The 13,854-nt window shown below is 36.4% G+C and overlaps 1 protein-coding gene across 11 annotated transcripts in view; it reads right to left on the bottom strand.

The window, feature by feature from the left end:
- Nucleotides 1–13,854, bottom strand: part of NEK1 (NIMA related kinase 1) — a 67,255-nt gene that overhangs the window by 27,255 nt on the left and 26,146 nt on the right. For 6 of the 11 annotated variants that reach the window (XM_026699708.2, XM_026699712.2, XM_026699710.2 and 3 more), the window contains 4 exons: nucleotides 9,553–9,655; nucleotides 4,631–4,714; nucleotides 4,150–4,233; nucleotides 2,304–2,381 (listed from right to left, as the gene is read on the bottom strand). In XM_026699708.2, coding sequence (XP_026555493.2) covers nucleotides 2,304–2,381; nucleotides 4,150–4,233; nucleotides 4,631–4,714; nucleotides 9,553–9,655 — 349 coding nt within the window. The remainder of the gene's footprint in view (nucleotides 1–2,303; nucleotides 2,382–4,149; nucleotides 4,234–4,630; nucleotides 4,715–9,552; nucleotides 9,656–13,854) is intronic. The other 5 variants (XM_026699711.2, XM_087936435.1, XM_087936434.1 and 2 more) reach the window with 1 other exon arrangement.

Here is a 13,854-nt window from a genome sequence, read left to right as displayed (position 1 = left end):
GTTGCTCTCAAGGTGTCTGTCTTGTTTTAACTACTCACCCATGGAGTTTGGGCCTTGTGAAATAAATCTATTTCTGCTGTATATTTACTTTATTAGCATTATAGATCGCATCTCTGATATAGCAGCATACTTTTAACAACAAAGTATTGTATGTACAGGCTAGAGAATGTGCAAATATGTAAATATAGTTGTTGATGAACAAGGAATTAGAGAAGCTGTTGGCTTTGTGCCTTGCTGGTTAATATTACAGATGCATCCTCCTTTATTAGAAATTAATGCTGAATGAAAAAACAAAACACTTATATCTGACACATTTCAAATGTAAATAAATGCAGACTATTTTCTTTCTTCATAAACTCTTTTTGTGCCTGCCACTCTACAAAATTTCACTGTTACAATGGATGATATGGAGGAGGCTGACCCAAACCCTGAATTACTCAAATTGGAAGAGTAGACATTGGGGTTAGATTGGTTAGAAGGTTAATTTCCCAGATCTATTTATTACTTGACAGTAGTTCTAACATTTCCATAGTCTTATGAGCAGAGGATTTCCATTGAGAAAACCAAAAGACTTTCTTAAACTATGTTTTAAAAGCAATCCTTAAGGACCAAAGAAACCAAACCTACAGGGAAGAAAATTAAAATTAATGAAAAATTGAAGCAAACTAACATTCAAATGTAACATGGCATTTTAATATATTTGGAGATCCAAGAATGGCTCAATTAAACTTAGTTCTAACAAATTTAAGAACTTGGCAAGAGAGCAGATTTGAGTACAGGTAGTTCTTGACTTATGACGACAATTTGGACCAGTATTTCCATTGCTAAGTCAGGCAGCCATGCCTGTTTTTACAACCTTTTTGCCATAGTCTATTCTGACCAAAGCTTCCTGAGACAGTAACAATCATACACTGTTCCCAAAAACCTTGTTTTTATTTCAACGATTATGAATTATATGCATTCACAGCTCATAATGAGCCCAAACAGTTTATGAATAGTCCAACAGAAGTTTGCCACAGTCTTTCAGGATAAGGCTGATAAGCACCCACCTTTATCTCCCTTGAAATGCTGCCCACGACTAAATTGCCAATTAGCTGTACAAGGCCAAATGGAGCACAAAGTCAACATGGAACTTCAGATTTTTAACCCACCAGAATGAACAAAGTTGCTTCCTGCAAAGGCTCATGTCCCTTTGCTCCACCTTTATATCTTATGGGAGGGGCCAATCATCTCCAAGCCTTACTCCCGAGTCATCCCTTTTGTCTTAACTGTTCTTGCCTTCTGGCAGCTCTGCGCAAGTGCACATTGGGAACAGGCTCCCTTTGTTCCTCTGCCTTGCTGATGTCAGTTTCTGGAGGCTCCGGAGTGAGCACATAAGTCTCAGATGGGTCTGGCCCCATCTCTGTGTTGGACACAGATCCCTTGTCCAAGCCCTCCCCAGACTCCAAGACTGGCCCATGGTCCTTCCCACTGTCCGACTCTGCTGCCAGCTTTGCAGGCCACTGGCAGACTACAACTCAGTCATTAAGCAAATTCAACTTCTATTGACTTCGTTATTTGAAGCTGACTCCGAAGGTTTCAAATGGTGATCATGTGACCCAGGAAGCTGTAACCATGTAAATACATACCAATTCCCAAGAGCCTATTATCACATGACTACAACTGGGGCAATCTTAAGTGTGAAGACCGATTGAATCACTTTTTTTCAGGGCCATCAGAAACTTGAACAGTCGCTAAATGATTGTAAAGTTGAGGGCTACTGACAACTTAAAGAAGCTAAGATTTAGGCTAAGGTAAGAAAATGTTACAGACTGCAGGAATATAATGAGATCCCACTGAATAAAAAAGGGAATGAGAAGCTCCACTCAGCATCATTAGCCCAGTAGGAAAGATATGCACTCCATGATAAAGAGGCATGGAACAATAGACTAAGATATTATTACACTATTATAGGTATACACATTCTCAATTGGAGTCTAATAAGGGATTTTCTTACTAACAGACTCCAAACCAGTAGGATTGGCAGCTATTTTAACTCTACTCTTGCTCTCAGCACTGGCTCTCCACAGGGCTGTGTGCTAGTCCCCTACTTAATGACCATCATTATTTATGATGATAATTCTGGGCTCAATTATAGTCGTAAATTGAGAACTACCTGTAGTTTACTAATAATCTAAGCTCTCCGGCCCTTTTCTTTTTTGGAAATTATTAATATGCACTGGTATTGCACTACATGTAAAATCCATATAACTGCATTCTACTATTCAACTTAGCTATTTTTCTTCTTTATTTTTCACTATTACCTTAAGTGCTTCAATTTTTTTACGCCTTAATTCTGTTTCTTCATTTATTTCATGGACAGGAGAACCACGGTTTTCATTCTGAAAAAAATGTTTTTCAAAAAACATCAGTTTTTTTTAATGCCAATTGAAACTACAGAAAAGTAACAATATAACTGAACTACATTTCAAACTCAAAGTAAGATTCTTTTTATTTTAAAAGAGAGAAAAATGACTTTATTTAAAGAGACCACAACTCTTTTGGTTATATTACAATATATTTTATATGACATGGATCCACTGTGGATAGATATATCTAAAAAAATATCCCCAACCCAGATTTTATGGACAAATGAAATGGCAGGTCAAATATTAACATCCTACTTGCAGATTTCCAAACCACAGCATAATAACTACAATTGTGACAGCTCTGTAAGATAATTCAAGGATACAGTATTTGGATATATTTCCACTTCTCAATGAAGAAATAGAATATAGCTAATGTAGCAGGCCAGCAATATAAAAATATTGTTACTTGCACTGATTGATACTCATCTTGCTATCAGCTTCTACTGATTGCTAAATGAATAATTTAGCTCATATGCATGTTGAGACTAATGTTTTTTCACTTAGCTGCTGGAATCACCCAACTGCTGGATTCACTCAATCCTAAAATAATTTATTTTTGATTCAAGTTTCACTCCATAAGACACACCTGACCATAACATGCATCTAGGTTTAGAGGAGGAAAATAAGAAAAAAGTATATTCTGAACTGGAGCCTGAAAGGACCATAGATAGATGTCCTCTCATGTGCCAGCTCTGCCTATTGACTCCTGCACTGTGGAAAAGAGGCAGAAGAGGTGGGGTTCAGCACTGTAAAAGGACTGTGGCCCGGCTGCTATTCACCATATTCCATCCATAAGACACACAGACATTTCCACCCACTTTTCTTTGGGTGGGGGGGAAACTGCATCTTATAAAGCAGAAAATACAGTAACTGTCCAGATATGAAATACAGTATACAGTATATGTACAGTGAAAGTATACAGTATATGTACAGTGAAACAATGTAAAACTATTCTTGAATCAGAAAGCAACTAAAATATTTTTACAATATCACTAAAAGCTTTTGACAGTGTGGAAAAGGGGTTTATATGTAGTCATAGATCCTCCTACATAGATATATTTTTCTCTGTATTCCCCAAGCTTATGAAAATTGGTTTATTTGCCAACATGGAAGGTTAAAATTCACACTGCCTGAAAATAGCAGTTATTTTAAGATACAGTCATGGAATTCTATGTTTTTGTTTCTCTATGAGCAAAGCTGATCTCATCAGAACTAAGCAGGTACTGATTTGACTAGTACTTGAATGCAGATCAAGTACTAGGTAATCCCCAGGCTACAGATTAGACTGGGAGAAGACAATACTACATGAAGATATCACTGAAATCAAAAGGAGTTATGCTCCTTTTTGAAGAGATTTCACCTCTTTTTAGTTTAAACTCCAGGTAAGATAGTTTGCTGTGTAGATTACAGCATTCAATACTGATCATGTTCCATAAACAGTTGATCCATGTCACTATTAATCTAAATCAGAAGTGGACCACTATTTTTCAAGTGTTGCATTCCCTCAGATATAACGCCTGGGAGGCTACACGTGAATGGGAACACGTCTTTTTCCCTCCTGAAACCCTCTTCTTTGTGAATCAACAGACTTCACACAATAAGCAGAAGAACAAAACACAGAGGTTCAGGGGCTTTGAATTAATTTCTTATGCCGTGGTTTTAAAAATAATCCAAAACAGCACAAAATCATGAGCCACTGCAAATGCTTACACTTACTCTAAATAAAAAGAAAATAACTTGCCTTTTCTCCACGAAGTTTTGCTTTTATTTGTTGACGTTCATTAAAGTTTTGAAGTCTAATTTGCCTCAGTCTTGCCAAGTATTCCTGAAAGAAAATAAAAAGAGAACTTTCTGCTTGAGGAAAGTTTCAGCAATGCTGATCCTTTCAAATTCCACAAACTAGTAAAGTAATGTGTCAAGTCTCTTTGGAAGAGAAGTGAATTCAGCAGACACATCACTGATGTATCATGAAATGAGGTTAATAACTATCAAAAGAAATGAAATCTGGTTGTGTTTTAAGAGAAAATAAATTACTTTTTTCTGGTGACAGAATTTAGGTAACAAATACAATAATTTGTCAAAGGGCCATCTCTAGGAGTTGTCTGTTTATACTAACTAAAACTTAGAGAAGCCTTTTTTATTATATATCCATGCAGAAAAAATGAGGCAGAGAATGGGATTCTATGTATGCAATGAAGGCAGAAAACATGCAGGAAGCGTACCTCTTCCTCCTTGTTTCTGGCTTTCCTTCCTCTTGAAGAAATGGACCTGCCTCCATAGATAGCTGTCAGGTTTTGTAGTGTGTCCTGTTCACCATTTAATGTATTAAATTCAATAACAGCTAGGGCCATCATATTATCTTGTCTTACATCAATCAACATTTTGATTATTATCAATGAATAAAAAGGTTAAAGAGAAAATGCTTTCTTAAACAATCACTTTTCTTCCTTTTTTTCTTGCATGTGTATATCTTCCAGTTATTTCCTTTAAAATTGTAAAATCAATGGATATATATTTGCTGAATGCTAATATTTGCTTATCTCAAAAAAAAAATCTAATTGAAAATATTCCAACTACAATTTCAAAATTTTTTAGAATTCTTATTCATAACATAAATGCATATCATAGCAATTGAGTATTATAGATAATACATTGGTAAAGTTTAGAAATGTTTTGAATAAAATGTACATATAATTTAATTTAGTGAAATTATCAATTTTTTTCTGAATTGCTCATTTAATCAGATTGCTTTTCATATTATATTCATTATTCTGATCCATGTGATACATCCCATTTCCTATTTTGTAAAAAGCAATAAAACTGTAATCTTTTAATATTTTGATCAGCACTCAAATCAAACAAATATTTTTTCACTTAGATGAAAGGGTATAAAAGGAATCTTCATTTCCTACCAGTAGTCAAGGTAATTAGATCATTTTTTTCCCTAAATATAAACATCATGAAGATAAAGTTCACAAGCTTTGAGCTTTTCATACCCCATTTTAGCCCTAATACTGCATGTTTCAAAAGTATTTTTTAACAGAGTTTTATGCAGTGCAGAGCAAAAATGTTGTTTATATATGTTGGTATTAAGTTGTAGTGCAGCAATGACACTGTTGGACTATTCCTGTTCTCTTATATTAATTGAATGCAACATAATTTACTGCAAGGGTTATCAATGAGAAAAAAGGTACAATCTTACCCAATGCATAATTGTAGCCTTATTACCCAGAGGACTATGTTCACATGAATGCTAGCAAAAAGCATCTATGCATTTTTCTTCTTTTCTCTGTCCCACTCTAAAATGTTTTATATTAATACAAATACTAATACAAAATATCTGATTTTGATAAACCCTTCTTATGGAAATTTTTAGAACAGATTGCCAATCTCATTGTATTCCATAGACAGTGGATGCACAACTAACCTAAGTCTTAGTAAAATTGATGGTAATTCATTCCAACCTGCTAATAATGCCAGAATTTTCATCATATTAGGTTGAAGGGATAAAAAGTTACCTTAAAATAAAATAAATTATGAAAATTCAGATAATTGTGGCTATATTATTAAAGTTGATCAGTTCATTTTTCCCCACTGTACTCTAAAGACATGTGTGCATATGTAAGAATATACATACATTTTTTTTGGAGTATAAGACACACTTTTTCCACCCCCAAAAGGGCGTGTATCTTATACAGCAAATGTTCCCAAAGCCTCGCCCATCCACCAGCCCCTACGCTTTGGCCTCTGCCCCCCCGCAATATGCCTCCTTGCAGCAAACAGCCTGTTTCAGTTTCAGTGCAGCCTGATTAGCAGAAGCAGCTGATTGTTGGTTGGATTGGCCTCCTGACGATCAGCTGTTTTAGGCTGCAGGGATTGCTATCACCTATTGCTGCATCCGTGCGCCCTGTTTTTGGCCTCCATGTGCCCATTTTCTGCCCATTCCAATCCCCGCCGCCTAGAATGGGTAAAAAATGGGGTGTGTGGAGGCTGAAAATGGGATGTGGAGGCCAAAAATGGGGTGAGCGGAGGCGGCAATAGGTTATGCCAATCCCTGCTGCTGGAAACAGCTGTTTGTTGAGAGGCCGATCCAACCAACAATCAGCTGCTTGTGCTAATCAGGCTGAAATAATACTGAAACTGAAATAGGCTATTTGCTGCAAGGAGGCAAATTGCTGGGAGGCAGAGGCAGATTTTCTTGTTTTCCTCCTCTAAAGCTAGGTGTGCCTTATACTTTGGGGAGTCTTATGCTCCAAAAAATATGGTATATGCCACCAAGTGTTTCTCACATATTTATAGTCATTTATAACACCTACCGAAATTGGCTAAAAAGAGAAAATGATATTCTCTTTTGGTTTATTATATTCCCCTCTGAAAGCTGGGCCTGACCTTCAGAATCAGTATAAAACTGCTAGCAATTATTATAAAGAATGAATAAATGTCCATAAAGTACAATGGATGTACTGCAGAGGAATTGTGGTAGTAAACAAAATGCCCTTGATGAAGGAGAAAAATAGAAGGAAAGGGTTTTGAAGTTTTTCATTTAAATACTGAAGTGTAACAAATTAAATTAAAAACTGTGAACCATCTAACCCACTGTCATGTTTTGTCTGTTTCTATATTGGGCATTATATACACTGCTCAAAAAAATAAAGGGAACACTTAAACAACACAATGTAACTCCAAGTCAATCACACTTCTGTGAAATCAAACTGTCCATTTAGGTGGCAACACTGATTGACAATCAATTTCACATGCTGTTGTGCAAATGGAATAGACAACAGGTGGAAAGCATAGGCAGTTAGCAAGACATCCCCTATAAAGGAGTGGTTCTGCAGCTGGTGACCACAGACCACTTCTCAGTTCCTATGCTTTTTGGATGATGGTTTGTTCACTTTTGAATGCTGGTGGTGCTATCACTCTAGTGGTAGCATGAGACAGAGTCTACAACCCACACAAGTGGCTCAGGTAGTGCAGCTCATCCAGGATGGCACATCAATGTGAGCTGTGGCAAGAAGGTATGCTGTGTCTGTCAGCATACTGTCGAGCATGGAGGCGCAACCAGGAGACAGGCCAGTACATCAGGAGACATCGAGGAGGCTGTAGGAGGGCAACAACCCAGCATCGGGACCTCTACCTCAACCTTTGTGCAAGGAGGGACAGGAGGAGCACTGCCAGAGCCCTGCAAAATGACCCCCCGAGGGCCACAAATGTGCATGTGGCTGCTCAAATGGTCAGAAACAGACTCCATGAGGGTGGTATGGGGGCCTGACGTCCACAGGTGGGGGTTATGCTTACAGCCCAACACCGTGCAGGCCGTTTGGCATTTGTCAAAGAACACCAAGATTGGCAAATTCGCCACTGGCGCCCTGTGCTCTTCACAGATGAAAGCAGGTTCACACTGAGCACATGTGACAGACGTGACAGGGTCTGGAGAAGCCATGGAGAATATTCTGCTGCCTACAATATCCTCCAGCATGGAGTCAGTAATGGTGTGGGGTGGCATTTCTTTAGGAGTCCTCACAGTCCTCCATGTGCTCGCTAGAGGTAGCCTGACTGCCATTAGGTACCGAGATGAGATCCTCAGACCCCTTGTGAGACCATATGCTGGTGCGGTTGGCCCTGGGTTCCTCCTAATGCAAGACAATGCTAGACCTCATGTGGCTGGAGTGTGTCAGCAGTTCCTGCAAGACGAAGGCATTGATGCTATGGACTGGCCCACCCGTTCCCCAGACCTGAATCCAATTGAGCACATTTGGGACATCATGTCTCACTCCATCCACCAACACCATGTTGCACCACAGACTGTCCAGGAGTTGGGGGATACTTTAGTCTAGGTGTGGGAGGAGATCCCTCAGACCATCTGCCACCTCATCAGGAGCATGCCCAGGTTTTGGAGGTCATACAGGCACGTGGAGGCCACACACACTACTGAGCCTCATTTTGACTTGTTTGAAGGACATTACATCAAAGTTGGATCAGCCTGTAGTGTTTTTTCCCACTTTAATTTTGAGCGTAACTCTAAATCCAGACCTCCATGGGTTGCTAAATTTGAGTTCCATTGATAATTTTGGTGTGAGTTTGTTGTCAGCACATTCAACTATATAATGAAGAATATTTCATTCATTCAGATCTAGGATGTCTTATTTTTGTGTTCCCTTTATTTTTTTGAGCAGCGTAGAACTACAATAAATTGAGAACAGAAAGTTGATTCATGAAGGAATCAGGAGAGAAAGGTAACAAATACCAAATTAAAATACAGTGTAGTATAATGAAGTTTCAAATAAACTAAGCACAGACATCATTTTAAGTACTAAGAATGGTAGAAGATTTTGCATGTAATTCCAGGCAAATTACAGTTCTTCATGACCAATTTAAAAGTAGAAACTTCTGGTTTCCATTTTGATATCCAAAAGAAGGAAAATAGGGGAGAAGCTCATCATGATTTGTTCATAATAGTAGGAAGCTATTGTTTTCATATGAACCAGCCCAATAATTATATTATTATGTATAAAACTTATATCATAAAATAGTATAGCATGTTAATTAGAACCGCTAGATAATAGGTTGTAGACTACTAAAATAACATCAGCTATGCAGATGTACTTTGGAATAAACTGTTTTAGGTGTATTAAAGAAAGCCAAGATCCATATATATTGGAGGATTTCTTTTTTCTCCTTTAATTATCCATCACTCCCTTAAGTCATAGCATATAATTTGAAAAGTGATTTAATTAAAAGGAACTTATTGGGAAAAGCGAGAATGCTCGTTTGCCCAAATTTTAAAATTAATTTAAAATGCAGTTGGATTAATCAGAAGTTAGGAAATTTTTCCCAAGGTCATACATGCAGACATACACGACTGCATTTTAAAATACATGTTAGGATTTATGACTATTATTGCCATATGAACTGCAAACTACAATCCTTCTGTATTAAAGAAAATAAAAAGGAAGATGCAGAAGATATAATAGAAATAAAATAGTTTGACAATTAATATTTATTTTTTATTTATTTTAAGGTATTAAAATAAAAACAATTTTATTTATATTTTATGGACTATTTAACCAAAATTCTAAGATGTAAAAATTATATTTGTCTTATCATAAACGTTATTACATTTTAATAGATTATAGAAGATTACCATATGTCCTTCAGCGCGGGCTTTGTTTTGCATGGCTTCTCGCTTCCGTTGCCAGAATTCTTCAACTTGTTTAGCTCTTTCTGCAGCTATCCATCCTTTTTGCCTGAGCACAATATGAAAGTTGAATGTATTAATACATCTTAATATATCTAAAATAATCACACACAAAAAAAGAGTTTTATGTATGTGTGCTGCCTTGAGTAACTTATAAAAATAATAAAGACAAAATAATAGAATTCCAATAAACTATTTTCACATGAAATATGAAACTTAACATTAAACTCTATTTATATGAGGAAGTTACAAATATATGGAAGGAAGTCACTGTGATTGTTAACTGGTTCCATTCAAGTTGGGCTGCTACTTGTTAAGTGCTGATCCTCTATTTTAATTTAGCCTCCTCTGATTAGTGGTGCTGATTGTTGTTGTTTTTTTTAAATAAAGTTTTATTTGGGTTTTTACACATACAAAATATAAGTAAAACATCTTTTTTGAAAATAGCATGGTCCTGGGTTGAACTTCTTTATACAGACACAAAACGCAATTTCATGTTCCTGTTTATGTTCTATTCCATATCTTATACTATTCTAAATTTTCTATATAGTTTTTCCCCTCTTTTAATTTTCTCAATTTTATTTTGATTATCTCATTTCAATTCAAATCATTATATTTATACTTTTGTCTGTTCTGTTTCAATTTCATATTATCTTTTCTCATTAAACAAGTTTTCTCCTGTAGTTACTAACTGGAGTATGACACCTTTATATCTTTTAATTACATCCATTCAACTCTTATTTAAACTTCAATATATACCTTAAGGTTATGACCTTCAATATAATACATAATGCATAACTTCCAATCAAATTCTGCTTGGTACATTCTTATAATACACACTATATTCTTTAAAAAAAAGAATTATAAATACATGTAATTATAAACCCTCATTCCATTCCAGTTCAGTTCTATCATTAATAATCATTAAAATCTTAACAACTTTAACATTTCTTTTCAATTAAATATCATACTTCCTTAAAGACACGTATAATCTCCATAATTAAGTTTTCCCTTATTTCTCTTCACATTTTGTAAATCATTAAATATTCATTTTGTTACATTTATTTATTGACAAGCATTCCACTGAATTACAATAGCTATTTTATCAAACATTTTAATCATACATTGTTGCATATTTTCTAAAATTATTTCTATTTCTAATATAACAATACTATCTTATGTACCTTTGCAGAATCATTTTTTCCATTAAATTTTCACCCATTATCTCTAAATAGGCCCTGTTTCTCTATATTTTGTTTCTGTCCTTTATAACTTCTTTTCCTTTCTTTCTTCCCTCTCATCTTCTCGCTCCCCTTTTACCCCCTTGTCTCTCTACTTCTAATTCTCTCTTCTGCATTTCCCTCTTCTGTTGCTTTCTGATTTTATACTTATTTTTCACTCTATTTTGGGGGGGGGTTCCCAATCTTAAACTTTCCATTCTCTTTCCCCTCTTTCCTTCCCTCCCCACCTAAGATTACTTGTTCATTAAAGATGGCTTCTTCTTTGTCCCAATCTTCTTGTTCTGCAGGCATTTCTTGTTGTTTCTCATAGTTCCAAATCTCCATTTCTAAGAACTGAAATATGAAGCCAAAAGAATCTCTCCCTTCTTGTGCATTTTCTTTGTACTTTTTAAGTTCCATTTTCAGTTCTTCTAAAAGTGGAGCCATTTTAAACAGTTTTAAACAACCACCCAATTGATTTTAGTCATTCAAATACAATAACCAAAAATCCAGAGATCATCAAGTAATCCAAATAGTCCCAAGCTGTTTCTTTTTATTTCTTTTTCCACTTTCTCTTCCTAGGGTTTTTGTTGTGATGTTTCAGTTAAAATGTATCTTTTGGAAGTCTTGTTGAGATTTTGCTGTAAGTTCTTTTTAATTCCAGGCAGTCTCCTCCCTTCCAGATCCTGCCCTTTTATTCTTTTTCTCTCCTTTCCTGTTTTCAAAAGCTTTTGATTATCCAGGAATCTTTATTATCCCTTTGACTTTTTATTTTCAGCATTAAATGCCTATTAATGTCAAAGTGGATTTTTTTCCAATTTCTTGCTTAAGTCCCTTCGCTGTCAGTATAGGAAAAGGAGGGGAAAAAAACCAAATCTTTTCCCTTTTCTCTCTCCTTCGCAGCTTAGAAATCGTCTTAGGGAACAATGTTATTGTTTTTTTTAATAGTTTCAATTCCAGGGTACCTTATTTGTTGTTTTTGCTGTTTGACCCGATCAACCAAAACGTTCTCTTCTTATACTCCTCCTGCACATTCTTTTCCAGTCGAGTTTTTCTTTGTGGTGGCCATTTCTGACCACTGCTACAACCGCCTTTGGGAAAGGGAGTAATGGCCAGCTGGGGAGGAGAGATGCGGCTCTCCACAACCCTGCAGTCAGTCTCCCCCTTCTTCACCACCTCTACAGGGTGGCTTAGCCCCAAAACCAGCTGGCTCGGGGCGCTCCAGTGGCGAGCACGGATCGAAACCTCGCAGAGACGAGGCTTCAGTCTGTTGCTGAAGAAGCTCAAACCGGAAGTCCCGTGGTGCTGATTGTTATTATTCTTGTATTTGATGTTGCATTGCTCATTAACTTGCAGCATTTTCAGCACAAGATATAGCACACCTGTTTAAAAAGTTATTTAGCAGTCAATGCAATACAATTCAGATATAAGTGCTAATTTAAGAATATTCAATCAATCAATCAATCCAAATAGAGCTGGAAGAGACCTTCGAGGTCTTCAATTTCCAAACATTAGGGGTACTCAAAAGTTGTGACATGCCTTGGGGATTGTAAAGATATTTTGGTTACTTTCATATAATTTAGATGTGTTTGGTAAGTAACTACATAAATATCATAATTTTTGTTTCATTTTATGGGTTCAGCTATCTCTCTCTTTTTGTTAAACATTATTTTGTTTATTTCATGAAGAAGAAAGGCATTGACAAAAGTTTGAGGGAAATTGGAGGAGATTCTACAAATGTTAATACTGGCTGTGATGGTGCTGCCATGCATTGGATAGGTCAAGCTTGATCAAATAAGTTACCCCATGACACTTAATCACAAAATTGGGATGGAAGACCTTGTCTAACAATAAATGGGCAGGTATAATTGGCAACATGCTAGACACTGCAACAGAACTTGACATTGATCACCGTTATGGAGGGTGTCAATGATGGTTTTCTGCACAACTGTCAGGTCAGCAGTCTTTCCCATGATTGTGATTCCTACTGAACCAGACTGAGAGACCATTTAAAGGCGCAGGAACCCTTTGCAGGTGTTATGGCTTAAGTATCTGATTAGAGTGGGACACTTTGAGCCTAGAATATTGAACCTTTTCACAATATTCTAATTTTCTGAGATTGTGGATTTGGGGTTTTCATGAGCTGTAAGCCATAATTATTTCAATTATGACACATCACGGCTTGAACTATCTTGCTTTGCATGTAATGATCTCATATATTAGGTTCACCTTTTAAGTTGCATTACTGAAATTGCATGATATTCTAATTTTTCGAGTTTCACCTGTATTAGCTTGTTAGACTACTGCTGCACTGTTGGCTCATATTTAAGCCTAGGACTCCAAGGTCCCTTTCACAGTTAACTGTTTTGGAGGCAGGTTTCATCTAATCTGCACTTGTACCTTTGATTTTTCCTGTCTACCTGTAAAACCTTACTTTTCTCCATATTAAATTTCATTTTGTGGGATAGAGTCCATTGCTTAAGTCTATGAAGATCTTTTTGGATCCTGAGCTTGTCTTCTGGGGTGTTGACTATTCCTGCCAAATTAATGTCATCTGCAAATTTGATGAGTTTCCCTTCTATTCCCTCATCTAAGGCATTTATGATGACATTGAAGAGTACTGGGCCTAAAATGGAACCTTGTGGTACCCCATTGCTTCCTTCCCTCCAGGTAGATGTAGCATCATTTACAGATTACTTGTTGCATAGTTTGTCAGCCAGTTACAAATCCATCTGATGATGATGCTGTCTATCCCACATTTTTCTAGCTTACCAAGGAATAGCTTCTGGTATACTTTGTTGAATGCCTTGCTGTATACTCAGCATTTCACTGATCTACTAATTTAGTCACTTTGTCAAAGAATGAAGTAAGATTGGTTTGGCATGATCTATTTTTAACAAACCCATCGTGGCTTTTAGTTATAACTTTTGTTTCTAGATGTTTGCAGGTCTGTTTTATTATTATGTTAGGGTGTGTATATGAGTATATTCCCAGGTGTTTATGTTAAGTTGATTGATCTGTAATTTTC

The sequence above is a fragment of the Pseudonaja textilis genome, chromosome 6, assembly GCF_049901715.1.
Source record: "Pseudonaja textilis isolate UNSWEBS1 chromosome 6, rPseTex1.2, whole genome shotgun sequence".
NCBI classification, from domain to species: domain Eukaryota; kingdom Metazoa; phylum Chordata; class Lepidosauria; order Squamata; family Elapidae; genus Pseudonaja; species Pseudonaja textilis.
The sequence above is the reverse complement of the archived record's forward strand: the minus strand, read 5'-3'. Positions and strand labels throughout refer to the sequence as shown.